The sequence below is a fragment of the Gopherus flavomarginatus genome, chromosome 5, assembly GCF_025201925.1.
Source record: "Gopherus flavomarginatus isolate rGopFla2 chromosome 5, rGopFla2.mat.asm, whole genome shotgun sequence".
In the NCBI taxonomy this organism is placed as follows: domain Eukaryota; kingdom Metazoa; phylum Chordata; order Testudines; family Testudinidae; genus Gopherus; species Gopherus flavomarginatus.
In genome coordinates this window covers 154471576-154499037 of record NC_066621.1, presented here as the reverse complement: position 1 = coordinate 154499037, position 27462 = coordinate 154471576, and the positions used below count along the sequence as shown (strand labels likewise).

At 48.4% G+C, this 27462-nt stretch overlaps 2 protein-coding genes across 8 annotated transcripts in view; one reads left to right on the top strand and one right to left on the bottom strand.

Annotated features, from left to right (window-relative positions):
- Positions 1-27462, top strand: part of FRMD6 (FERM domain containing 6) — a 727784-nt gene that overhangs the window by 210790 nt on the left and 489532 nt on the right. The window lies entirely within an intron of this gene.
- The window catches only part of TRIM9 (tripartite motif containing 9), a 131053-nt gene that overhangs the window by 27724 nt on the left and 75867 nt on the right, over positions 1-27462 (bottom strand). For all 7 annotated transcript variants that reach the window (XM_050954656.1, XM_050954661.1, XM_050954657.1 and 4 more), the window contains exons 4-5: positions 8397-8507; positions 5685-5838 (exon numbers count right to left, since the gene is read on the bottom strand). In XM_050954656.1, the coding sequence (XP_050810613.1) occupies positions 5685-5838; positions 8397-8507 (265 nt within the window). The remainder of the gene's footprint in view (positions 1-5684; positions 5839-8396; positions 8508-27462) is intronic.

Below are 27462 nucleotides of genomic sequence, written 5' to 3'. Positions count from 1 at the left end.
GGCTCCCATACCTAATCCACTCATCACACGACCATAACCAAAGACAAAGAAGGTCATAGGAGCACCTCCCCGATGTACTCTGAGAGTCTGGCTGCAGAGGGACAGGCATTATCATTCCCGGATGAGAACATTGCCACTGGTTGCAGCGTCAGTGGAAAGAGTGGGTCTAATTCACTTCTCTGTTACCCTAGGTTTCTGCCATGCAAGTTCAATGCAATCAAAAGAGTTACACCAGCGTATCAACAGAACAGTGGAGTGGTGAGCCGGGCTCATGGCCTTTGCGATGACTTGTGGCTGGAAGCGCACCTGATCTTCCTCACTGTGGGTCATGAAGGAGCAGTAATTCCATGTGTGTGTGTGTGTGTGTCATTGTGATGGGTGCAGCGAGCCACATAAAACAAGAGATAAATATGTTTTCAGTTGTGCTAATTTAGTGCGAGAAAATGTTCTGGGTGGACATCGCTGTCGATCAAAGTTGGCCAATGATCCTCTCCACAAAGTCTTGCCACTGTACCTCAGCCAACCCACAGTCACCATTCCAGAGGGGAGCATAGTGTGGACTCTATGGGTACGTCTACATAGCAGCTAAACACCCACAGGTGGCCCAGGTCAGCCGACTCGAGCACACAGCGCTTTGACTGTAAAACTGCTGTGTAGATGTTCGGACTTGGGCTGTAGCAGGAGCTCTAGGACTCTGCAAGGGGGAAGGTCCCAGAGCCTGGGTTCCAGCCTGAATCCAAACATCTACACAAATGAGAAGCTCTGTGTTTCCCCATCTCACAAGGTCCCCAAAGCCACAGGCTGACAGCTGTGCTGCACCTGGCACCATTTAAAGGCGCATTCCAGCAAAGCAGCAACTTGGCAGCCTTTCTGGTGGGGTCTGTCTGCTTCACGGCTTCCTCAGATTGTCTCGCTTTCTCAGTCCTAAAAAAACGGAACAGGAAAGGCACAACACAGGCACAAAGGGGAGGCGAACGAAAGGCAGCAGGTGGTAGAGGCGGTGTGCAAAGGAAAAGGTATGAAAGTCGGAGGAGGAAACGGAACTAACAAGAAAGGGAAAAGAGAAGCTAGATGCTGGGGTTCAAATACACTGGAGGAATCCTCAGCTGTCCTATTAATGGCCCCCTGGCACCACAGGAGCAGCACCAAGAGGCCAGATCATGAGCCAGGTACCATACCTGGGAGACATTAAGCCATGTGGCTAATGTCTGTGGCGGCCTCCCCGGGGTTATCACCATTGGTCTTGGATGGTTTCTCCGGTGTGCTTTGTGAACAGGCTTTTCTGCAGCAGCAGTGAGACGTCATCCTTTCCCAGCAGTTTGTTCCCTATGGCTCCAGTGCCTGGCATGTTCCCTTCCATTCCTCAGTTCCAATCTGTTCCCCCTTTCCCCAGAACCTCAGGTCAGGACCTTCCCCCACATCTGGGCTTTAGGGCAGGAGCTGCTCCCTGGCATTAGTCCCCTCCTGGCTCAGCAGTTTTGTGTTCTGAAGAACTGAAATGGCGCTTCCTCTCTCAGGTGGGCAATGTGCCCCTGGTCCCACCGCCGCAGAAAGTGCAACTGCGCTGGCGGCAGGCTATGTGGAGGAGCATATAAGCCAGATGTTAAGGCTGCATCAGCAGCAACAGATTGGAAACCACCCTCTTTACGTTCATATCCTATGTGCCCATGGGGGGAGGGGGTCTTTCTACGCGGCAGGCTGAGCACCAGGTAAGGTAATCTCCCCCTCCCCCCAGGAGCTGGTCTATACAGGAGACTCTGCTGTACTCTCCCAGGGACGAAGCGCACTCCCACTCACTCGCCTCATTCCTTTCGGGCCCTTTCTCTGAGCATGCTAGGTATGGTCCCAGCATGTGCCGCTATTTCCTCTCATTATTACTTAGCTCTGAAAGGAAGGAAAGAGGCTCCACCATCTCACATCCAATATCAGAGCTCCAGAATATGGCCAGTCGGGGCTACCTCCAACACGGCTGCAAAGGGAGAAGAATAAGACCCTGGCCCTCCAAAGCAAGTTAAGTAGTGGGGACAGGGCAGCGGGTGTGAACCTGCTGCTTGTCCCCTGAGCTAGCACTCGGGGAGGAGCAGAGCTATACCTCTCACCCCCCAACGCCAGCCAGCCAAGCTGGAGCATGCCGTATGCTTTTAAAGACTGAAGCAATTTACTCCTGCCCAGCGCAAGAGGGGGCAGCAGCGAGATTGTAGCTCTGAGGGGAACCTCTGAGACCCAGGGCCTCCCCATAGGTTGGCGCAGTTTGCTCAGGCCTATGGTGTTCCTGGCCCACATCTGGAAATGGTATTCGTTGTGTGGTTGCTCAATTACGTGATTCCGGTGAATTCTGTGTGATCTTAATGTAAAGGGAAAGACAGCTAAGCCAGCAGCAGACTTGCTTTTACTAATTAAAAACAAACTCTACGGCTAAATTATTAAAACAAGGGAGGAAGGAGACTTCCCACTGCCTACACGATTTGTGTGCAAGCTGCAGAGAAAGTTCAACCCTGATTGAGTTTGACCTGAGTTTCAGTCTTCACCACTCTATTAAAAATGTTGCCGGTGCTTTAAAACAATGGCCCAGTTAACTCATGGTGAGTCATGGGTGTTGTCATAAACAGATAGTTACGGGTTAATGTCTCTTTTACCTGTAAAGGGTTAAGAAGCTCAGTGAACCTGGCTGACACCTGACCAGAGGACCAAACGGGGGACAAGATACTTTCAGATCTTGGTGGAGGGAAGTCTTTGTGCTTTTTGTTTTGTTTGTTGTTCACTCTTGGGGCTAAGAGGGACCAGACGTGCAACCAGGTCTTTCTCCAATCTTTCTGAAACAGTCTCTCATGTTCAAAATAGTAAGTACTAGCTAGAAAAGGCGGATTAGTCTTATGTTTGTTTTCTTAACTTGTGAATGTGTATTTTGCTGGAAGGATATTTTACCTCTGTTTGCTGTAACTTGTATCTTAGGCTAGGGGGGAGGGAGTCCCTGTAGTCTATATAAGCTGGAGACCCTCTAAACATTTTCCATCTTGATTTTACAGAGATAATTTTAACTTTTTTTCTTTCTTTAATTAAAAGCTTTCTTTTTTAAGAACCTGATTGATTTTTTCCCTTGTTTAAGACCCAAGGGGATTGGGTCTAAACTCACCAGGGGATTGGTGGGGGGAAAGGAGGTGGGGGGAAGGTTAATTCCTCTCTGTTTTAAGATCCAAGGAGTTTGGGTCAGTGTAGCCTTTCAGGGTAACCCAGGGAGGGGAAAGTCTGGGAGGGGGAAGGAGGGGAAATGGTTTATTTCTCCTTGTTTTAAGACCCAAGGGATTTGAGTCTTGGGTCCCCCAGGGAAGATTTTGGGGGGACAGGGAGTGTACCAAACACTGGAATTTCTGGTTGGTGACAGCGCTATCAGATCTAAGCTAGGAATTAAGCTTAGAAGGGTACATGCAGGTCCCCACTTTTTGGACGCTAAAGTTCAAAGTAGGAAAAATACCTTGACAGGTGTGCTTTTGACAGCCCTGCCAGATGCGTCCATCACGATTAATGCTATTACTTTAAACACATTCAGTGAATTAATAACGGTGGGGCCATTGTTTCAAATAGTCACCACTGTAGAGGGAGCATGTGGTTAAGAGCTTTTTGTGCCTAACTGTCAAGGTGTTTGTCATGTATCAACTAATTGCACATCAGAACACCCAGTAAAGACAGCAATGAATACACGGGGCCAGATCCTTAGCTGGTGGCCCTGAAGTCCATACAGCTTCACCAGTGGACACAAGATGAGAGCTGGCCCTTTGCTGAACATATGCCAAAGCAGATAATAGGTGTAAGCTTGGCTCCACCCAATCACAGTTTGCCGTGTCACAACCAATTAGCATCTTCTTTCAATTGCCAGGGCCTTCACAAGTCAGAAATTGCTCACCGGTTGTGCCGGATCCTTGCGTGCTGTGAATTAATGAGACTTCACAAGGGTAGACCACAGCAGAACCGGTTGCCCACAAGGAGAGAATATAATCAGGAGGAAATTAAAATTAAGCTGAAGCGCTTAAAAAAACAAACAACAAACCAAAAAAAAAAACAACCAAAACCCCACAAGGAAAAAGCCAAACAATCTGGATGTTGTGGTTTTTTGCTATAATGTAGCATGCAGAATGTGTCTGGCATGTCTGAGATGATAACGCTCTCGGGCTCAGGCAAATTTGCATTCTTGTTTGAAAGCTGTGCTTTCAGTCAAAACATTCAAACTGGAGACAGCCAGCCCGTTATCTAGGCAATGCAAACACCGTTCGGCAGCGTGTGTGTAGGGATGTAGGCATTTCTTTATACTGCTTCAAAACCCTCCCCACTTCACACGTGTGAGAATTCCCACCGAAGCCAAAGGGACTGGGCACGTCAATCAGTCAAGCAGGATTTGGCTCAAGTGTGAAAAACCTCTTCTCCTTTGAGATCCATACAACTGGGGAGCAGGCAGCCTCAGCATCACGGGTTCGGAACTACTTCCAAAGCACGGCCAGGTGCAGCCGTGCTCTCCCTGACTCTCATTTCAAAGAGTTCGTCTTGGGGAGCCAGAGAGGCAGGGATAGCTGGATGTTCCTGTGGTTAAGACAAAACTGAGCCAGGCAGCAAAGAAAACAAGAACACAAGGGCTGGTTCTGACTTCCTGAGTGACCTCAAACAAGTCATTCAGCCTCTTTGTGCCGTGGCTTAATAACCCTGATATCCATGGGTGTTGTGAGGCGAAAGTGATTACTACTTGTGAAGTGCACTGGCCTTTTTGGAGGGAAGGTATTACATCAGATCCCAGTGCTGAGCACCAGGGGCGCCCAGAGGATTCAGGGGGCCTGGGGTCTTCGGCGGCGGGGGGGCCCTGCTTCGGCAGTAATTCGGCGGCAGGAGGTCCTTCCGCTCCGGGACCTGCCACCGAAGTGCCCTGAAGACCCGCGGTGCCCCTCGCTGCCGAATTACCGCTGAAGACCCGTCACTTCGGCAACGGGTCCTGCTTCGGTGGTAATTTGGCCGCGGGGGGTCCTTCCGCCCCGGGGCGGAAGGACCCCCCGCTGCCGAAGACCCAGAGCGGAAGAAGCTCCGGGGGCCTGGGCCCCGCAAGAGTTTTCTGGGGGTCCCAGAGCAAGTGAAGGACCCCACTCCAGGGGCCCCGAAAAACAGTTGTGGGGGCCCCTGCGGGGCCTGGGGCAAATTGCCCCACTTGCCCCTCCCCCGGGCAGCCCTGCTGAGCACCTCCTGAGAAACACGGCTGGCCCCGCCATTGTCAACTGTTTGTACACAGTACTGAGGAAGAGACAGTCCTTGCCTCCAGAATCTTACCCTCTAGACACAAAGGGTGGCAGAAAGGAAGGATTACTATCCCTGTTTCACATCTGGGAAACTGAGGCACAGCGTGACAGAGTGACTTAACCAAGGCCCTGGAGGGAGTCTGTGACAGAGTTGAGTATTGAATCTGGAACTCCAGCTCAGTACCGTTGCTTAACCACAGGACCTTCTCTGAGGTTTTAAACCCACCTTCTTAATTTTAATTTGTAAGGAAACAAATATCTTAAAAAACAAAGTCCATAGTAGATAAAATTAGCTCCAATGTGTTGCCCTTTTACAGCCGGTGATTTTTCATTAAACCCAGAGATTGTGTTGAGCACAAGCCAACGACAGGTGAGTGTTATTTGCTAAATGTACTGAAGATAGGTTCTTACCTTTCATCTGCACAAAGTCGAGCTGATGGATGGACTGCAGCAAAGGCGCACTGTCCAGGTTTAAATCAAAGTCTGTGGTCATCCTTGGGGTCAGCGTCCCTTTTCCCCACTGGTCCTCGGTCAAGTGCACTCTCCTGATCAGAGCATCGGAAATCTGGTTGCAACAAAGACCACACCCTCAGCTATTACACGCCACTCAAGCAAGTGCTTTGTGCCCTAGCAAGAGCTGGTTCTTTATGACGGTAAAAGTCCACAAGGCTTGAAATCAAAGGCTTGGCTCCTGTTGAGTTTGGGCATCACTAAAGTTTCATGGTGACCTGAGTTTTGCCATTGACTTCAATGGGGCCAGGGTGTCACCCAAGGGCTCTACCAAGGCTGTTCATTTTAGGTTCCGATTTGTAAATTACTTCAAGCTGAACGAAATCATGTATCTGGAGCTACCGAGCATCTTAGTTAGGCCAAGTGAATCAATGCCACTTATGGGGGTGACCCAATGCCCAGAGACGTCAATGCAAGGGCTTTCACTGGTTGCAGTGGGAGGTGGAGTTGATTCTTATGAACTAATATTGTTCTCGTGAGCCACGTATTGAATCTGTCTCCCATTGAGGGCTTCGTGTTGTAATATTTATTCTAGAGATACAATAAGAATCTTCCTCCAAACTCTTCTCCCAATGTCTGTATAAGCCAGTATTCTCACAGGATGAATTTATTCCTGTTTTGCTTCCAACCTTACATTCAGCCTTCTCCAGCCTGTTTCAGTCTCTGACGTCCATGTAAGATTTTTTAATCCTTACAGAGGGCCAGTTTCTATGTCCTTGCTCACAATGAGCAGTAATTTTGCACAGTGCCATTGAAATCATGCAGAGAAAGGTGCTACTCACATGGGTTAAGGGGATCAGGAGCTGTCTCATAGCTAGTGCCACTGGGTTTCTTGTGACCAGCCAGCAGCACACACTCTTAAAGCACAGAGCTGCGTCTCTCTTATTCGTTCTTCATTGACAGGTAATATCTCTAGAAATACCCAGCTAATACAGGATCTGATCCTCCTCATGCCACAGGTGATGGGAGTTTAGCTGCTGAGTTCCAGTGGAACAGGACAGGGCCCTAAATTGCTAAGGAATCTTCTTAACATTGTTACTACTCTAGACTGAAAATGGCGGGAAGAAAATCTCCCTAGCCTCGATGACTATACTGGGCCCAATCCAGTATGACACCTTGGAGCCCTCTTCCACAGCCCACAAATCCCTGCGGCTGCATCAGCCCGTGGTGCAAGGGAGAGCAACCTTACACTAGCTGGTAGCAGTGGGGCCTGTTACACTAGAAAGCAGAAGCACACTGCTGCTGGCTATGTCTCTTCTCCTTGGCCAGACCCCTGACATGGCTCCTATGCTGGTGGTGGGAAGGGGATGAGGGTGATGCAGAGCTTTAATAATCCTTTACAAAGTATTTTTAGACCTTATATATATACACTCATGCACACACAGATATCATAGAATCATAGAACTGGAAGGGACCTCGAGAGGTCACCTAATCCAGTTCCCTGCATTCAAGGCAGGACTAGGTATTATCTAGTGCCTAAATATTTCTTATGGGATCAGCACATTCTTCTAATGACAATGAATATGGACCAATGAACCTGGGGCCGCACACCTTCATGGTGTAGCTCCACTGACGTCACCCTGTCATAAACAGATTGTTAAGGGTTAATGTCTCTTGTACCTGTAAAGGGTTACAAGCAGGGAACTGGACACCTGACCAGAAGGCCAATCAGAAGACAAGATACTTTTAAATTTGGGTGGAGGGAAGTTTGTGTGTGTGTTCTTTGTCTGTTGTGTGTTCTTCTCTCGGAGGGTCTGAGAGAGACCAGACATTACTACAGGCTCTCTAAGTTTCTTTTCAAATAGTAAGTAAAAACAGGCGGTTTAGGCTTTTAAATTGTTTTACTCTATTTGCAATTGTGGATCTGGCTGGTTAACTTTTATATGTGTAGTTGCTGGGAATATTTTGATTTGTATTGGTACTGGGGGGAAAGTCTCTTTCTGGTGTCTGTAAGCTATAGGACCCTGTAATATTTACATCTTGAAGTTACAGAGATAATTCTTTACTTTTTCCTTTCTTTTATTAAAAGGTTTCTTTTTAGAGAACCTGACTGATTTTTTTTCTTGTCTCCCTTGTTTTATTCCAGGGGATTGGGATAACTCATCAGGATGGGTGGGGGAGACGGGAGGGGGAGAGAGAGAATCTCTCTCTGTTTTCCTTGAATCTGTTTGCCTCTTTGTGGAAGGGAAGGGAGATGCTTCTCTGTATGGTGATTTAAGAGGTTGGATCAGTATCTCTCAGGATAGCCCAGGGAGGGAAATTCTGGGAGGGGGAAAGGTGGGGGAATGGTTTATTTCTCCTTGTTTTAAGAACCCAAGGGATCTGGGTTCTTGGGGTCCCCAGGGAAAGATGGGGAGGTCAGAGTCCCCCAAAACACTATATTTTTGGGTGGTGGCAGCGCTATCAGATCTAAGCTGGTAATTAAGCTTAGAGGATTCAGGTGCTAGTATCTCATTTTCTGAACTCTAAAGTTCAGATCTGAGAAGGAATGCTATGACACATCCCTATTACACCAGGGATGAATGTGACCTCTGGATCTGCATTCGCTCGCCCTCCCAGCCAGCCCAGCTCTTCCTTCCAACGGCACCTGGGAGTGAACAGCAACACACCCACCTGTAAAAACCCACTGGGGTCATTCTCTTTGATGACCTCCAGACAGTACTCCATCAGGCCTGTGGTCTGGCGCAGCTTGACTGTGCAGTGAGAGATCTGGTCTCGTACCACCTGCAACGAGACGAGGAGAAGAGATGAGGAGAGTTTCCAAGTGCAAGTGGATGCAATGAGGGTTGAAGGGAATGCGCCTGTCCCCCAAAAGTTAACAGGGGCTTTGCCATTGGGAACAGGATCAGACCATGAGAGGATGAGACTGAAGAAATCTATCAAAGGTTGGGAGCAAAAGACTAAAGAGAACATCAAAGATAGGAGTTAAATAATTGGACTCCAGAGCCCTGAATCCATGAAGAGCACACTACTGGCATTGGATTCATTATTCAGACTAGTGGGTTAGATGTAGCTCTGCTCTCTGCACACCATTAATACGAGGAAGCAACACAGAAACAGCTGAGTTCTAAATAACTGTACTCACTACACCCAACACACGTGGCCCAGCTACAGAGAGACACAGCTGGTAGGGTTCTAGTGGCTTCTGCAGCAGAAGACAGGGAGATCCACTAGAGGGTTTCGAAATTATTCTAAAAGGGGGCTACCTAATTCCTATCATCCTCAGCTAGTGCTGATCAGTGGAGTGACTCTGTCTCCAAGGAAGATGTGCCAGATTATCAGCTGAGGATCCGGCCCTGTATTTTTAAACTAAACACATATAAACTTCAACATTATCGATTATTATTAGCAGTAATAACACCTAGTCCTTAACTAGCATGTTTCACCAGCAGACCTCAAAGCGCTTTTCAAAAGAGTATCACAATCCCCATTTTACAGATCAGTAAACTGAGGCACAGATTGATGAAGTGGCTTGCCCAAGGGCATCCAGGAACAGAGCTAGGACTAGAAACAGTGCCCTGTTTACTTACAAGGCTACACTGCCTCCTTCCCTTAGTGGTGGGCTGTAGTGAAAGTAACTTCTTCCCGAATGCCAGTGCTGTCAGTGAAAATAGTGTCCTCGGATGCTTTCTTCCTTTATTCCAGGGGCAACATCTTTCTCCATTAACTCTTTCCACCTCTGCACAGTTCAGCTCTCCCTCTGCTTTGAGAGCTACGGGTGGGAAGTGCTAGATAAGAACTAGGTGGTAGTACAGCTAGTAACTGATAATGCTGTAGTTTTATTTTTTGAACACTGTATAATCATGTGTTCAGTCCTGCAGGGTGCTGAGTGTTGAGTCCGCAGCACATCAGAGCAGGCCCTAAGTTTGCAGGATGCAACCACTGGTGTCACTGGGTAATGAGAACCGTGGAAACGCATGCAAATTAATCCATAGATCTGGAGGACAGGTCAAAGTGAATTACTTAGTCTACCTACAAATGACCAGCAAGAATCCGTGTGCAAGAACACCTAGCACTCCACAGATACAATCACATCTCTCTTTACAGTCCCTGTAAAATCACTACTTCTTTATGTTACTTACTCTGTCGCTCTCCAGACCATGTTCTCAATGAAGATGCATCAGTTCACTTGTAGGGGATTCCTAGAAATGGAAGTGCTGCATGACCCTGGTGGCGGAATACAAATGGGTGCACTGACCCTGATCTGCCCAGAAAAATAGCAGCAATTTATACCAGATGGCTATGCCAGCAGGAATCACAGAACATCACTGTGTTGAGTCCTAGTAACTGGAACATTAACATGCCCATCTCTGACCCTTCCCCACAGCCAATGGTCCTTTTTCACTGTGAGTCACTGGAGTGAGTCAATCTTTCTCAGCTCTGGCACTTGGGTCTCCTGCCAGTGAGTTCTGGAAGATGGCTTTAGTGACGGATATAATGTAATGTATTACACTGTACAGTGCTTACTACTTGCTGGCACTTCAGGGCAAAATTCTCCCCTCTGACTTTTACTGCCAATCTCTAACCTGCCATGACGGATTTTTGCTGAATATTCTGCACTTGTTCAGCACACAGAACTTCAACTGATGTCAGCGGAAGTTTTGTGCACAGAATATGCAATAGAGATTTTTCACTAAGGATAAGAGATCTGTAGCACAGAGCAGTGAGAGTAATTTTATCCTTTTGGCTGAATGCGCCAATGGCAAGTCTGACACATTTTGGAAAAAGAGCTCAAAGCTCTGTAAAGTTCTCCTTTAGGCCTCAATCAAGCTAACCGATTCAGTAGATCCTATTTATTTAATGTGTCATACAGACAATAAAGCATAGAATCATAGAAGATTAGGAAGAGACCTCAGGAAGGCATCTAGTCCAATCCCCTGCTCAAAGCAGGACCAATCCCAACTAGATCATCCCAGCCAGGGCTTTGATGGGATGTTCCATCAGCACATGCAGCAACAAACCATTTGAAAAGCCTGCAGTAAATGAAACTGGAGAAACCCCAAGGTCACAGTTTTGCATTCACAGGTACAGTAGTTACATCACAGTATCAATGGACCTGCGATTCGCCAGTCAGGTATTGGAATAGACAGCACTACTGGCAAGGTAGCTTCATCTGATGACAAGTGAAATGTATCACCCAAGCATCCTCTTTGTTCATATACCGTAAGGTGAAACGCAGCACGCTCTAATCTTCTGCACCCAATGTGACTGGCTGTTAAGAGTGTGCAATTACTCCTTCAGGCCAATCAGTGAGATCTTGTGTTTCTCAGGTACAATTTAACCACCTATATATAATTACCTACCACACTGAAAACTGTCCAGAGCTCCATGTAACTCAGGCTGATACGCCCACAAATTGCCAACAAATAATTTTATATATAGCTCCTGATTTGTATTGACTCTCCACTGTGTGCAAAACCCCTTTGCTGGTTTTATGCCTCTTTCTAGGAAAACATTATATTCGATTTGATTGCTGTGAAACTGAATTCAGGGTAATCCCCTTTGGTTAATTCTCTGGGTCTGAATTTGCTTTCAGCTTATACTGGTGCAAGCCATGTCTAAGTTCACTCGAGTCAGGAGTTGCACCAATGTACGGAGAAGAGAATCAAGTCTAAGCTGTCCATGCACCAGCAATCCTAACCATATCAACACAAGAGCATTCACAGCTCCGGAAAGTGTTAACTAGTGCACTGTTGAGGTAAAACCAGCAGGGGGAGCTCCCACATTGTTTTTTGGTATGTTCCACCATACCAAAGTGGTGAATGCTAGTTTGTTTTTAATTTTGTGGCAGCATGCAGTAGCCATGGGTTACCTTTCAAGGCCAGAATATAATGCAGAGAGGCTGCCTTCACCAAGGCATGGCAATTAGAAGGGAATATCAGAGTTTTGCCCTAGACATAATGAAGATTTCCCTAGAAGTATGAAGAAGATGTAATTCAATGTTAATTTGACACCCAAGTGAGCTGAAATGATTATCCTGAGAAGGAGGAGCACGACTTAATGGCCAGGTCAGTAGACTGGAGCCCTGGGTTCTACTCCTGGCTCTGCCATTGACAAATTGTGTGACCATGCCCAAACCATAGCCCTTCTCTGTGCCTCAGTTTCCCTCCTTTATCTATTTAGATTGTGAGCCCTTTGGGGCAGGGACTGTCTCTCACTATAGGTTTGATCCATGCCTAGCATAGAACCTCTTAGCACAAGTGTAATAGAAATGATAATATATAAATACACAGTCTTCTAACACCAACCAGCTCCTCACAACTCTTGTATTCCTTCTGCCAGCAATTTCTCAAGAAGCTTCTCTGTACCCAGACGTATGAACTGGGGTTTGGCTCTTGTCAAAAAGCTGGGGCCTCATGGGGAGTGTTGTTCCTGCCTCAGCTGCTGTTCTTTCCATAGCGAGTGAAGGTCACTGCTTCCACTCATTTCAGTCGCTTGATGTACTTTGACATTTTAAATTAACCAGTTTTAATGACTGCCCCATGCACAGCAGCTGTTTGCAGCACAATGGGTGGCCCTAAACTCAGGGGGCTAAAGTCTGCTTTACCTTTCAGGGGAACGGCAGGTAAACAGATTCCCTGCTAGCAAAGGTGTCAGGACGGTTCCCCTAGTCACTGCAGACATGGCCTGCCTCTGCTCTGCAGCCCAGCTTTTTAAATCACTTCAGAGCATCGTTAGGGCTAGTTTACAATGGCCAGGGGAACCAAGCTCCTGCCTTGCCTGCACTGTCGAGGGGAAACAGAAGTCGGACTGGGCCCCGAAAGTTTCATTGCCTGAATAAGCTGAGAGCAACTTGCTCACTGGCCAATACAAATCTAATCCCATCTATACCTTTAACATGCTCCTCTGGGACTTGGCACCTCACTCCAAAGCCATCTCTGCTGCTCTCACCATTGTGCCGAGCACATTCACTTCATGACAAGTCTTGAGACGCCGCATGGGTTATCATTAGCCCTTAGCTTCTTGGTCCATTGGGGCTGATTCCCTGCTGCCTTGTAACCTGGTCCAGTCATTTATGTCAGGCAAAGTGGGTGTAAAAGACTCCTTGGGCCAGATTCTTGTCTCAGGTGCTTCGGTTCTAACCCCCCTGTAATCCCAAAGTCTTCAGTGGTGGTACTCTGGGGTAAGTAAGGGTACGTCTACACTGCAATAAAAACCTCGAGGCCGGCCCGGTCAGCTGATTCAGGCTCGGGGGCCTCAGGCGGCTGAGCTGTCGAATTGCAGTGTAGACATTTGGGCTTGAACTGGAACCTGGGCTTTGGGATCCTGCAAGGACAGAGGGTCCCAGAGCTTGAGCTCCGGCCCAAGCCCAGACGTCTATACTGCAGATTTGTGGCTGTGCAAACCACGCCCCACAAGCCTGAGTCAGCTGACTTGGGCCAGCCACGGCCATGTCTTTTATCACAGTGTAGAACCTGTGGCCTTCTCAGATTCTCTCCTCAATGGCAACCATTCAGATGACCTGATTCGGGCCATATAGCTGCTCTGCAGGATAAGCAGTCACTGCCCAGTCATGGAATCTGCTCTGGTTCCTAAAGTGCACATTGACCACAAACACCAACGCACAGTGAACTCCACCTGAAGACACTGCATGTTTCTGTCGGTCGGACCACTCATGGGCTGTGCAAACGCAGTACCAAATGCACATAAAAGCAGCAGCCTCCCCTTCATCCCATCCTGCTGTGAAAACGCTCCCTTGGGAAATGTGCGTACTGCTAGGGAGGCAACAAATATGAGATTGGCAAAACAATCTTTCTCTTCTAATCTTTGCAGCTTAAATCTCGGTTCAGTTCTTGCCGGATAATGAATTTATGTGCTTCTCCCTACAAAGTCAATGCTTTAATAATATCATCAGTGGAGTCACCATCTGCTATACCTGGCAATGCATGGAAATCTCAGACAGTTTTATTTCGGCTAAGCGTTAAATTAAGAAAATGGTTTCAAGGAGAGACTAAGGTCAATGGCAAGTCAGTTTAACCTGGGGGCCTACTGCAGATCAGCTGCCCAATGCTGGTTCACATCAGGCCTTGCATTCTTCATGCACTGTCTGTGTTACTCGCTGCAAAGCATTGCCGAAGCGTACGTGCAATAGACAAGGCAAATCTATATACGGATTGCGCTGCAGAACTCAGGCACTGGATGCGTGCGGATGAAGCACTAGACTGAACATGGGAATTTTAAACCTACAATATTATGCAAAGTCAAAACACTGACGATTGTCATCAGCATGGTGATTAGCTGGACCTGGACCAGGTCCAACACGTTTATGAAGCAGGATTAATGAAATTCCCACATATGTCAATAGACGCTGTGTAGCTGAGCGTTCAGCTGTGAGCACAATTGTCTTGCACTTTGGGCCCAGCACTCACACCACAAAGGCGGACCCAGTCTGCAGTGCAGGGCCTCCCTGTAATTCATCGCTCGAGCAGGAGGGACCACTGGAGCTTGCATCCCCAGGGAAGAGGCTGGGGGTGCCACCCCTTCAAACCTGCAGATCCCACTGGATTTACCAGCGCCCTGAAGCTTCTACACAGTCCCCCTGACCTCTGCTCTGGTGCCCATCCCCCTTGCTTCTGTGCACAGATGTGCTGCTAGGGGGTCCCCTGTCCCACAGCTGCCCCCCGCCCCCGGAGGGAAGGGAAGATTTTTCCCAGGCAGAGGGGGAAGGAGAGATTCCTCGGGTTTTGCCCCTAGGTTTGGAGTTTTGAATCTGGCAGTGAACAGCTAGCCCAATCCTGCCCTTCCAAAGCAGAGCTCCAGGGAGCTCCGACAGATAGGGGAGCCTGTGATTATGGGGGAAAAGTGGGGCGCACCCAGAGAGAGCATTTCAGCCTTCTGTGTCCCCCAAGCCAGGATCCGTGGGACTGAGCTCCCCTCTGCGCACATACATATATGGGGGAGCCTCGATTTTCCATGGGTTCCCCAGTTCCACTTCCGGCATCTCTGGTGTGATGCATACGAAAGCTGTGCTGCTTATTGCCTGAGCAATGACACATTGGAACCATGCATGTGGCGTCCCCTATGTGTGTGGTTCATCCCTCCTGGGCTTAATAGGGAGGGGGCAGTCTCCCCTGCAGAAGCACCTGAGTGGAGCCAGGCTGACAGGGAGCCCGTGGAGTGCCCTTCCGGGGGAGGGGTGTGCTTCCGTAGGGGAGACAGCCCAGGAGGGATGACCCACACACATAGGGGACTCCCCACTGGCAGGTCTGAAGATGTGATTCAGCCCAGGGACGGACTTGAGAATTTGTCCCCAGATACCACTTCCCTACTTGCATGCATGTGTTAGATGGTACAGCACCGACTGCCGTCCAGCTGCCTAGAACGTGGCTCTAGGGCAGGTTAACGAGACCTACTGCTAAGAATAGTCACCATGTCTAGGAACATGTCGGGAGTGGCCACTATTCACTCAGAATCCCCAGTCCCCAAGGATGGGAAAACAAACCCTGCCCTCAAGACTGTACCAAGCAATAGAGCAACAAATCACTGTCTGCTTTTATTGACATATCCCCATCCCAATGCAGATTTCCTCTTATATTTCTGTGGACAGAATCGCCCCCCTCCCCCAACCTCAGTGCTTGCCTGTGTTGTTAAAGGGCACCAGAGCAACTGCAGGTAAGACTGGGAGGTCTTTGGCTGCGAGAGGGCAGTTCAGAGCCCCAACAGTCTCCTGAATAACTGTGTGAAGGCCACACACTCCTCTAGGGTGCAGCTTTCTCTGGTCAACTCCAGCTCTGTGCTGCGTGGGAGTGCTGGCCAGAGACCAAGGCACATCAATGTCCTCAGCACGACCATGCAGCACTGATTTCCTGTGCGTCCCTGCGTACCAGCAGGTGTGGCCAGTTAAAGTGCCCACCAGGCCCCAAGAGTGAGGTCAGGGCCACCTGTGCACACACTGCAAGCAGCAGCTGGCACTAGGCAGGGTTCGCTCTGGTCCTAAAGAGAGCAGAGGTAAGGCCAATGCAGTGTCCCACGCCATCAGGCCTTACGGTGTGTGAGGAGAAGAGGCAGAATCCAGCCCAAGACCTAGCCACCCTCCTGCATTGCTACTCCAGTCTCTGGGCTAGGAGAGCAGCTGCTGTCCCTCCGTGCCGCTGAACAGGGAATTAGGCCCTGGATCTCTGTTGGGCTGACTCCTGCGACTTCTCCCTGAAATACCACCACCTCTGCGCTGGCCCAGAGACCTCTCCAGCAGTGCCACGGCAGGTGCTAGGCCCTGTGAATCGGAGCGGATTTCATCCACAGTATGCGCCAGGGCCATCCCATGTCCTGATGTCACACCACACCTCTGGCTGGGGTATCAGGAGCAGGGACAGAATCCGGGACCTTTGGCTCTAAGAAGCATAAGCGGCAACTACTTGAGCTGAAAGACTCAGTAGGTCTGGGCTGTAACTGACCCATCAACTTCTCTATGTGACCCAGTCACCACCAGAAGGGGACAGAGTGCCACATGGAGTGGGCACCCAGCCTCGCTCCTAGCTGTGCGTCCTCACACCTCAGTCCCGTTATGTCCCTTATGCCCTAGTTCAGTGGGCTCTGGTACCTCACTGTGTTTAACAGCCAGGGGAAAGGGAAAATGCCCCCTTGGGATGCAGTAATTGCCATGGCCCCCGTGCCTAGCTCTCTGGTGAGCCCCTCACTCAGCGCCCACAGCTGGGCCAGAGGGGCCACCGGATAGCGTGACCAGACAGCAAATGTGAAAAATTGGGACAGGAGTTGGGGGTAATAGGAACCTGTATACGAAAAAGACCCAAAAATCAGGACTGTCCCTATAAAATTGGGACATCTGGTCACCCCACCACCGGGAGAAGGGTGCTAGGAGGAGAGAAGACTCCACTGGTCCCAAAGAAGGCAGGTGTATCAGATTTAAAGGGAAGGCAAACTGAATCTCAATGAAACGAGCCCCCTTCTCCCGCTCGACACCTCCTTAGCTCGGGGCAATTATCCTTTTCAATGTGTAGCTCCAAACCCACTTCCCGGAGAGCCTCGGTAACCCTTCAAAGGCCAAGCAGCCAGCACAGGGAAGGCCTGACCTTGAAAGGTGGGCCTACATTTGTAGCTGGTCATGCAATGGACATCTCTGGAACCATAAGATCCCTCCAGAACCTTGGACTGGCTGAAGATACTACGCTGGTGTAACCCACACATCTCCTGGGTATGGTGTTCTATCCTCTCTAGTGGCATCGAGACCTCTTAGAGAGAGAGAGATAAAATGAGTCTGCTCCACAGCCTTAGCGAAGAGCCAGTTGGCTTTTTGCTCGTGCTGTCGAGGCTCACGCACTAAGCTCCAGAGGCCCCAGGTTCAATCCTGGTGACTGAGGTCTGTTGGCATTACACTGGCTCTAGCTGCAAGGGCCTGAATTGCATTATGCTTGTAACATCCATAAATGGCTGGACTCATCACCAATAAACCTGGCCCTTGGTGATGCAGATTCTTCCTTTGGCTCTTCCTAATGATGAAGTGAGAAGTGTAATGATCAGGGCAGTTATCTATCCCCTTATATAATTGTAACCGTAACTCCCAGGCAATCACTGAAACAGAAGCAAGATAGCAACCTGAGACAGGTTCTCCGTAAAGTGTGGGTTTGCAATGAATCCCCAGTATTGAGGATACAACTGCTAGAGCCATCTAATTCACATACACACACAAATCAATATTGCGGCACTGCACAGATACTGGTCAGGTGCTGAAAATGTAGGGCATTATAATGGGAGAATTGGATACTTTGCTAGTAGTCTTTTTACTTCTGTGCAACGCAGGTACTGGATTTTGTTGCTTGATGGTTGCCTTTTTCAAATGAAGCCCACCTCTCTTGCTCATAGAGACCTCAGGAGGTCATCTAGTTCAACTGGCTGCTCAAAGCAGGACCAATCCCTAGACAGATTTTTACACTCCAGTTCCCTAAATGGCCCCCTCAAAGATTGAGCTCATAACCCTAAGTTCAGCAGGCCAATGCTCAAACCACTGAGTTATGGTGTGGCTGACTGGATTAGGCTTTATTCCTTGAGTTTAGGAGCTTTCCATTTTCCTTACCGATCTGCTAGTGACAAACATGATTATCTAGTCAGCATGAAGCTGAGTAGCAGCAAAAGGAGCAGCAGCAGGTTTGCAGAAGCCAGCACCTCTTTGTTACTTAGGGCTTGTCTACACTCAAAACCAGTACAGCTGTGCCGCTGTAGCTGTTGAGTGTAGACATTACCTGTGCCGATGGAAGAACCCTTCTCGTCAGTGTAGGTAATCCACTTCCCCAAGAAATGGTAGCTAGGTTGATGGAAGAATTCTTCTGACTACCTAGGCCTGCCTACATGGGGACTTTGGTGGTCTTAACAACAGCACTCCCAGGTGTGGATTTTTCACACCCCTGACCAACATAGTTAAACTGACCTAATTTTGCAGTGCAGACCCCAGGCCTTACTCTTGACTGTGAATCTTTTCATTAGAAGTAGAGTCTGAAACAACAATGACACTGAAAATCCACTTTTCCTACAAACCATTTCAGGGATAAGGGACTGATCCTCAGTTGGCATAAATGGGCAAAGTGCCAGAGACTTTAAGGCAGCTATGCTGATTAGGGTAACCAGACAGCAAGTATGAAAAATCAGGATGAGGGTAGGGGGTAATAGGAGCCTATATAAGAAAAAGACCCAAAAATTGGAGTCCAGCAACTCTGCTGCATGCATTACTTTGGAATGACAACATTGAAAGCTGATTTCAGAAGAACCTCAAGCATTTGACTCCTGCATAAATAAGGAGAAGTCTCCGGAGGGCAGCCTCTGGGTGATTAAGAACATACAGTATTCATCAGCTTACAGATGAAAACCGGGATCACATTAATTTTGCATGGAAGTAGAGAGGTTACAAAGCTCTCCTGCAAGTCCCACAACGCTAGGATGCAAACCAAGCCTTGCTGAATTATGGAACATGCTGGGAGGAGGCTAGTGGGATGTAACTGAATGGGTAAGTCACGTTGGGGAGTTTGGCCGTGTTGGGCTGGAGGTTGGGAAAGAGTTCAGAGCAGCTGCGTACGATTCGGTGCTGATCTCTTCGATAATGCAAAGGGATTTTTTTTTCTTTACATGCTAAAGGGGGGCACTCGCTAGAACCCTCTGTTGCTAATTATTGCCTGTCATGAAGCATTTTTGTCAGCCACTGCAGCTCACTGCAACCTTAAAATAGGCAATTTATTCCAAAAGCTCTTCTTCCCGGTAAGACGACATTAGCTGTAATTTACATTTTAATACAGCCCCTAAAAGACAATAACATCTGCACTCATCTCTGCACAAGTGTCTTCTTTCCTTTTTAGTACTCGACACTAGGTTACTGGATTTGCAACCTCCACGATCGAACCTTGGCCCCTCAGAGGTCCAAAAGGTGAGCTAGACCAGAGCTACCATGCAGGAGGACTCCAGCTTAGGACACCCTGTGAGACTCCAAATCCTGCATGTCACCCTTGATCGCTCTCAGGGCTTGTCTCCATGGTGCATTAGTTTGCACCAGAGGGGGCGTAAATTTTAGTCTGCACTAGTGTGTTATGAGCTAACTGGCTCATGCAGATCCTGCTGGTGTGCACTAAAAGTTCCCTAGTATGGGTTACCATAGTACTGTTTGAAACAGAGCTACATTAATGTGCATTAAGAAACTTTTAGTGCATGTCAGCGGTGTCCAGATAGGTCAGTTAGTGCATGACATGCTTATGCAGACTTAAATTTACACCCTTCTGGTGTGGACTAAAGCACCATGTGGATAAGTTCTCAATCTCCTGAGCTGAGTGTCGCAATGGTCAGGAAGGAATCACCCTATACAGTATTAGCCAGTGGCATTATGCTTTTTCCACCAACGGAGGCACCATGTATTGCCCATTGCCAAAGGGAGCCCTCAGCCTGATGAATCAATGATTTAATCTGGCATGCAAATCTTATGTCCCTATTAGACCTGGCTGAAAAATGGTGGTGGGGTGGGGTAGGGTTGGGTTAGGTATGTAGATTTTTGATTTTTGGCTGAAATTCAAATACTGAAAAAGTGTGGTCAAACCCAGAAAAAAGTCAATGTGAAATTTCTGCGGTGGTGCCTCGTGCTCCTGTTCCCCTTTATAGACTGGGTTCCCTGGTCGGACCACATCTCCCATGATGCACCATGGTCTACTCTACTGGAGGCAGATCCTGTGCATCATGGGAGTCCTTGGCCATCATGCATCATGGAAGATGTAAGCCGGTGTGGAAGCCTGGCCCATAGAGGAGAATCATAGAAGTTAGGGTTGGAAGAGAGCTCAGGAGGTCATTTAGTCCAACCCCCTGCTCAACGCAGGACAAACACCAACTAAATCATCCCAGACAGGGCTTTAACAAGCCAGGTCTTAAAAATCTGTAAGGATGGAGATTCCATCACCTCCCTACGTAACCCATTCCAATGCTTCACCACTCTCCCGGTGAAATAATTTTTCCTAATATCCAACCTAGACCTCCCACACTGCAACTTGAGACCATTACTCCTTGTTCTGTCATCTGCCACCACTGAGAACAGTCTAGATCCATCCTCTTTGGAACCTCCCTTCAGGTAGTTGAAGGTTGCTATCAAATCTCCCCTCACTCTTCTACAGACTAAACAAGCCCAGTTCCCTCAGCCTCTCCTCGTAAGTCATGTGCCCCAGCCCCCTGATCATATCCGTTGCCCTCTGCTGGACTTTCTCCAATTTGTCCACATCCTTCTTGCAGCGGGGGGCCCAAAACTGGACGCAATACTCCAGATGTGGCCTCATCAGTGCCGAATAGAGGGGAATAATCACTTCCCTTTGTCTGCTGGCAATACTCCTACTAATGCAGCCCAATATGCCATTAGCCTTCTTGGCAACAAGGGTACACTGTTGACTCAAATCCTGCTTCTTGTCCACTGTAATCTCTAGGTCCTCCAGACATCAAGCCATTGATCACTACCCGTTGAGCCCGATGATCTAGCCAGCTTTCTATTCACCTTATAGTCCATTCATCCAATCCATACTTCTTTAACTTGCTGGCAAGAATACTGTGGGAGACCGTATCAAAAGAATGGGAACATGAGGTACCTAAACTATATCTCCCACAGTGCACTGCAGCGGCATTCAACATTAAAGTATTTTGGTTTTCAGGCAGTAATTTTTTGATGAAAAATTGACAGTTTCCACAGAAAGTGGACACTACTTGTGAAAAAATTCTCTCTGCACAAAATCCAATTTTCTGTCAAAAACCAATTTTGACAGAACATTTTCGAGCCGCCTTAGACTCTGTGTCAATAAGTTGATGTTCCTGATGCCCTGAGAGAAGGGTGCCTAAATTGCTCTCTGCTCTTAAGATCCCCTTCTCCTTTCATTGAACATTGTCCAACATACCGAGTTAAGGAAGTTCCCATATCCCACCCTTCCATCTGGAAGTACGTAGCATCAATGGCAAAGGGCAAAGATTGATTTGAAGCCAGTTGGTCCTATAAAAAAGGGGGACTTAGGTCTGACAGTCAGCGCTATCTACTAGCTGGAGCAGAACGACACCAAAATCTTGTGTCAAATCAAAAAGGGGTTTGACGCAAGAGCAAAGACAATACACTGCCCCACTCTGTCTGCTCTTGCTAGTAACAGGGCCTGTGTCCTAGAAGCTGAGCTCAGACATCACTGACTTATTATTATGGCCAGAGGATGCTCCCAAGAGAAGCTTTTCCAGAGTGCACTGTGACGACAGGAGTTTCACTTAACCAATGAGATTTTTTTCAAAATCCAATAGCCCAGTTGGAACTTTTCACAAGAAACTCTATAAATGGAAAGCAATGGGCCTGCAGGGCATCACAAGGCATTTTAATAGCCAGCCAGACTGAGAGTTTATGGCCGTGAAATTATTGACATTTGCCTTGTCTCTTTGTCTTGTTTAAAACAGCCGTTCATTTCTAGCTGATATAAACATCAAATACCTAGTGCCCTCATTAACCATTAGAACAAATAAGCAAGAGGTGTGGTGAATTCTCTATCACCTGGAGTCTTTGAACCAGCCTGGGATGTGCTCGAGCTCCACCACAGGTTGGGCCAGATGTGCTGGATGACGTTTCTGGCCTGTGTTATGAGGAAAGTCACAACAGATCATCGTAATGGTCCCTTCTGGTCTTAAAATCTAAGACCAAAACTAAAGTGGGGTTGTTTTCCCAAATGCAGACAGAGAAAAGGGTTATCAGTCGGGGGAACGTCGGGGGTGGGTGGGAATGCTCCTTTTGTGGTACAGAACTAACAGGAGAAGTGGTTTAAACGCAGGTGGCAAGAACAACTGGAAAGATTCTGACATTCAGGCCTAACTTACAATGCCCATGTATAATTTTTACAAAGTATTTCCGGTCGGACATGTTTCAGTGGAGATCAGAGGGGATTTGTAACCGGAATTGCAGTGGCAATAATGGTCATCACGATGCTGGAGGTACCATATGTAGGAAACTTGAATGATCTCATTTGAGATGAGATGAAATTGAGATGACCTCTCGAGGTCCCTTCCAGTCCTATGATTTCCAGCAAAAGATTTGTAAGGTGCAGTTCAGAGCCCAGGTTCCAATGCAAAGTACACAAATGGAGAACAAACTAAAAAGCCCCAGAGAAGTTAGAGCTAATAAAACAATTTAGTAAAACCAGCAGAAAGCAAAGTGGTATTAGAAGGCTAGAGGCGTAAAACCTCACCACTAAGGGACAACTCGGGGTAAAAATAAATTTTGATAGAAAGTCCATTTACATTTGACTTCTTTAACAGCTCCCCAAGCTCATGCATTTTGCAATGTCATCTCTTTCTTCTGCAGTCTTTGCTGCCTCTCAGGATCAATGCGCCAGCTCTCTGTTCCAAGAAGAATGAGTCAGATGGCTTTGTTTTGTGATACCCAGGAGCCCGCAAATTCAACTGCCTCTTACTATTAATCCCAATCCTGACTCTACAGTCTCTGCAAGATGGTCTCTTGCACTTGGCGTTAGCGCTGTCTCTACATGTGCAGGCAGAATACCAATAGACTGTGTCCAATCCACTTGAAACCTTTTACAATCAATCCTCCCTCAGGTAGCAGACAAATGAACTGTGCAGCCTTTAACCCCTCGTCATAGCTTTTCCCTTGTCCACTCCCCAGTGCAGAGATACCTCTGCAAGGTGCTCAGATACCTCCCATTGGCACGAGCAAGGTATAAAAGACTGAGAGACAATGTGGGGACTGGAGAGTTTTTGTAAAAGAAAGCACAGGAAGGTCTCATGTTAGCTGCTGACACTAAGCTGGGGGGAGAGGTAGATACGCTGGAGGGTAGGGATAGGATACAGAGGGACCTAGACAAATTAGAGGATTGGGCCAAAAGAAATCTGATGAGGTTCAACAAGGACAAGTGCAGAGTCCTGCACTTAGGACAGAAGAATCCCATGCACTGCTACAGACTAGGGACCGAATGGCTAGGCAGCAGTTCTGCAGAAAAGGACCTGGGGATTACAGTGGATGAGAAGATGGATATCAGTCGACAGCATGCCCTTGCTGCCAAGAAGGCTAACAGCATTTTAGACTGTATAAGTAGGGACATTGCCAGCAGATCAAGGGACGCGATCACTCCCCTCTATTTGACATTGGTGAGGCCTCATCTGGAGTACTGCATCCAGTTTTGGGCCCCCCACTACAGAAAGGATGTGGACAAATTGGAAAGAGTCCAGTGGAAGGCAACAAAAATGATTAGGGGGCTGGAGCATATGATTTATGAGGAGAGGCCGAGGGAACTGGGCTTGTTTAGTCTGCAGAAGAGAAGAATATGGGGGGATTTGATAGCTGCTTTCAACTACTTGAAAGGGGGTTCCAAAGAGGATGGAGCTTGGCTGTTCTCAGTGGTGGCAGATGACAGAACAAGGAGTAATGGTCTCAAGTTGCAGTGGGGGAGGTTTAGGTTGAATATTAGGAAAAACTTTTTCACTAGGAGGGTGATGAAGCACTGGAATGGGTTACCTAGGGAGGTGGTGGAATCTCCTTCCTTAGAGGTTTTTAAGGCCTGGCATGACAAAGCCCTGGCTGGGATGATTTAGTTGGGGTTGGTCCTGCTTTTGGTCTACACTAGAGTTAGACATAAGGCATCTTATGTCAACCTAATTATGTTGGTATCCACACTACAGCCCTGCTACACCGACATAATAACTCCACCTCCACGAGAGGTGTGTGGCTCATGTCGGTGTAGCTGGGGCGATGCAGTGTCTGTGTAGACACTGCAGGTTATTACACTGGCTGTGGGCTGTCATTCTTGTCATTTTCATGGCTTCCTGCTGGAGCCGTGAAATTGAGAAGAAAGTTGCTCTCAGCTGGGGCTGTCACCCTGAAGTGGGAGGTGGGCTCCAGCTAGGGCTCTGCTGGGCTGCCACCCGGGTTCCCCACTCCTCGCTGGGAGCCCTGCTACCACTCCTGGGTCCTGGGTCCCTGCTCCCTGTTCCAAGCTGGGCTGCTGCCTGGGCTCTGAGCTCCCTGTTGCCTGCTAGGATCCCGGCTGCCCCTGGGCTCGTGTCTCCCCGCTGGGAGCCCTGCTGCTCCCTGGGGTCCCGGTTCCACCCTACCACCCAGGTGCTCAGCTCCCCACAGGGACTGTGCGTGCTGCCTGGGCTCCGAGCTCCCTGTTCCCCGCTGGGAGCCCTGCTGCCCCCTGGGCCCTAGGGTCACGGTTCCACACTGCCGCCCAGGCGCTCAGCTCCCCGCGGGGAATGCATGCCGCCTGGGCTCCAAGCTCCCTGTTCCTCGCTGGGAGCCCGGCTGCACCTAAGCTTCGAGCTCACTGCTGAAAGCCCAGCAGCCGCCTGGGCTCTCGGCAGGTAGCAGGAAGCCTGGTGGGGAGCCAGGCTCCTGGTGGGAAGCTGCGTGGAGCTGAGAATCCAGGCTCTCAGCCCCCTACACTGCCCCCTTAAGTCGGTGGAAGCACTGCTGGTGAGGACGTGCACCCCCGACAGAAAGGGCAGCGAGGACACGAACCACCACAGTAATTACCGAGGTGACTGTAAGTCGATCCAACCTAAGTTGACTTAAGTCTGCAGTGTAGCCCAGAGTTAAGAGGCTCGTTTTAATCATGTGAGGCTCTTAGTGGCAACTTCGATCAGAAAAAATACTCCCAGTGTTACTTCCACGAATTTCCTTGCCCCCCCCCCCAACTCCCAACTCCCCAAACTCTAATATTTTGGCTTGGATTTTCAAAGAACCTAAAGGAGTTAGGTGCCTCATGGGAGTTAGGTACCTAATTGCCTTCAACTTTATTTTGAAAATCTCAGCTCTAATTTCTGAAGCCAGCTCCCCTGGATCCAGAAGCATTCTGTGAGTACAGGAGGTGAACGAATTAGCCTTTCACCTCTAGAGATCTAGTGTCATACACCGCCTAAAGTCAGGAATGGTACATGTTTTGTGACCACAGCATAGCCCCTAATGCACATCTGTCCATGTAATCAGTCTCTCCAGGGAATCTGACAATTGGGGTTCAGGGTGAGGGCTCCAGCAGCTAGGTTAGTGTGGTTACAGATTAAAATGCCCTGAGGGCAAAAGTCATCCGCATGCCACAGGCCAGAATAGTCCACTTAAGCCTTATTATGGAGAGCGCAAGTGAGACCTAGGTAGGGTTATGCTTTGGGTTGCCCCTACATTAATTTCACCCTTGGAGAACTGTGCAGAGAAGCCTGTATGTCACTTGCCCGAACTACTGGGCTTTCGGACAGCATCGCATTCTGCAGCATCTCGAATTTAGAAATAAAACCAAAAGTGAGCATTAGAAAAATGCAGCTGGGTGTGTGTGTGTTATTACAGCTAAGGGTGAAGGGGGATTCTTGGCTGGTGATTTAAAATGATGCCCACCACTGCTTCTCACAAGGACAGCATTTTTTGTTTCTAAAAACCAAGTCTTTAACATGGAGCACGAATAACGAGGGGGTTGCTCTGCAAGTTCTGATCTCCACATGCATTTGGCAATATAAGGAAAAAGGGGGGGAGGAAGAAGAGTGAAAAATCGTCCCATTTTAGGTAATTTTCTTACAAATATTTCCATCCAGAGTACACATTTGAGTTGGCTCTTTGGGCAAACGTGGCGATGTGCCGCTCTGTCAGTGAAATATGTGTCAGATAAAGTAGGTCAGCTCGGAAGCCCTGTTAACACACATTCCGGAATGCTGCATGGGACCAGAAATTTGGACAAATCTGCGGCATTGACCCAGCCTACAGAGCAAAGCTCTGCTCTCTCTCCTCTTCCTCACTGATAGACAAGGCCACTACACCACTGCAAGCAAGCAGAAAGATCCTTTCAAGAGCCGCTGCTGTGCGGCAGTGCAAACTGAGTGCCAGGTGCAGAATGCAAGTGTGACCATTCTGACTGAGTAATGTCTTATGCCCACTTAGTGCCGGTATAAACGACTGCAGGGGAATGAGGAATCAGGTCCTAAGCTGCAGTTCTGAATACTGGCTCGCTTCCCTCTTGACAGACTCCAGTAACATTTCCACCCTCTGTACAGCAATTCCAATGCTCTGCAGTCTCAGTGGAAATGCTACTGGCTTTGTTACATTTCACAGTCCATGCCAATCACAATGCTTCCTCAGGTTCAGTGGCAGCTGAGGTCCCGTCCCCTTTGGAATGACAGCTGCTCTGTAGTTTCATGCACAATGCTGCTTACATTTCACATCCTCTTTCCATAGTGGCTGAGTTCCTGTCTGACCCTGACAGCAGTGTCAGCCCAACAGCGATTCCTGTGCGGGGCACAGCTATAGCAGAGGGCAGGCATCGGGTCCTTTGCGTTGGGGAAGAACCATGCAGCTCTGCAATGATTCAAGCAACAAGGGAGAACCCTTCCCAGATGCAGAGAGGATATGGAGAAGAAGGGCTGAAGCACAGAAGGACTGATGGAGGAGATGAGTCTGCAAAATGGCCACTCAGGACAATTCATAGCTTCATAGATTCCAGAGCCAGAAGGGACCACTGTGATCACCTAGTCTGACCTCCTGTATGACACAGGCCATAGGCCTTCCCGCAAATAACTCCCAGAGCAGATCTTTTAGAAAGACAACCAATCTTGATTTTTTTAAATGGTCAGTGATGGACAATCCATCACAACCCCTGGTAAATTGTTCCAGGGTTAATTACTCATTGCTAAAAACTTATGCCCAATTTCCAGTCTGAATTTATCTAGCTTTAACTTCCAGCCATTTAGTCATGTTAGATCTTTCTCTGCTAGACTAAAGAGCCCGTTACTAAATATTCCCCATATAGGTACTTGCAGACTGTGATCAAGTCATCCCTTAACCTTCGCTTGGTTACGCTACGTAGATTGAGATTCTTGAGTCAATGTAAGACATTCTTTTCAATCCTTTAATCCTTCTCGTGCGGCTCTTCTCTGAACCCTCTCCAGTTTATTAACATCCTTCTTGAACTGTGCGCACCAGAACTGGACACACTATTCCAGGAGCGGTCACATCAGTGCCAAATACAAAGGCCAATGACAATTCCTGAGCCCAGCATGGCAGCCCAGTGGAGCAGGGGCATTTATGTGCATGAGCTAGGGAAGTGGCAGAGGCATGGCTAGTAGGTCTGTGAACTGCACAGCCCCGCTGCCCAATACGCAGCTCCTGGGCTGGTGGTAGCAGCCATGGCACAACTGAAGAGGTGCCCTATGCATGCCCCATCCCTGGCCTCCAGGGGACGGATGCTACCAGACT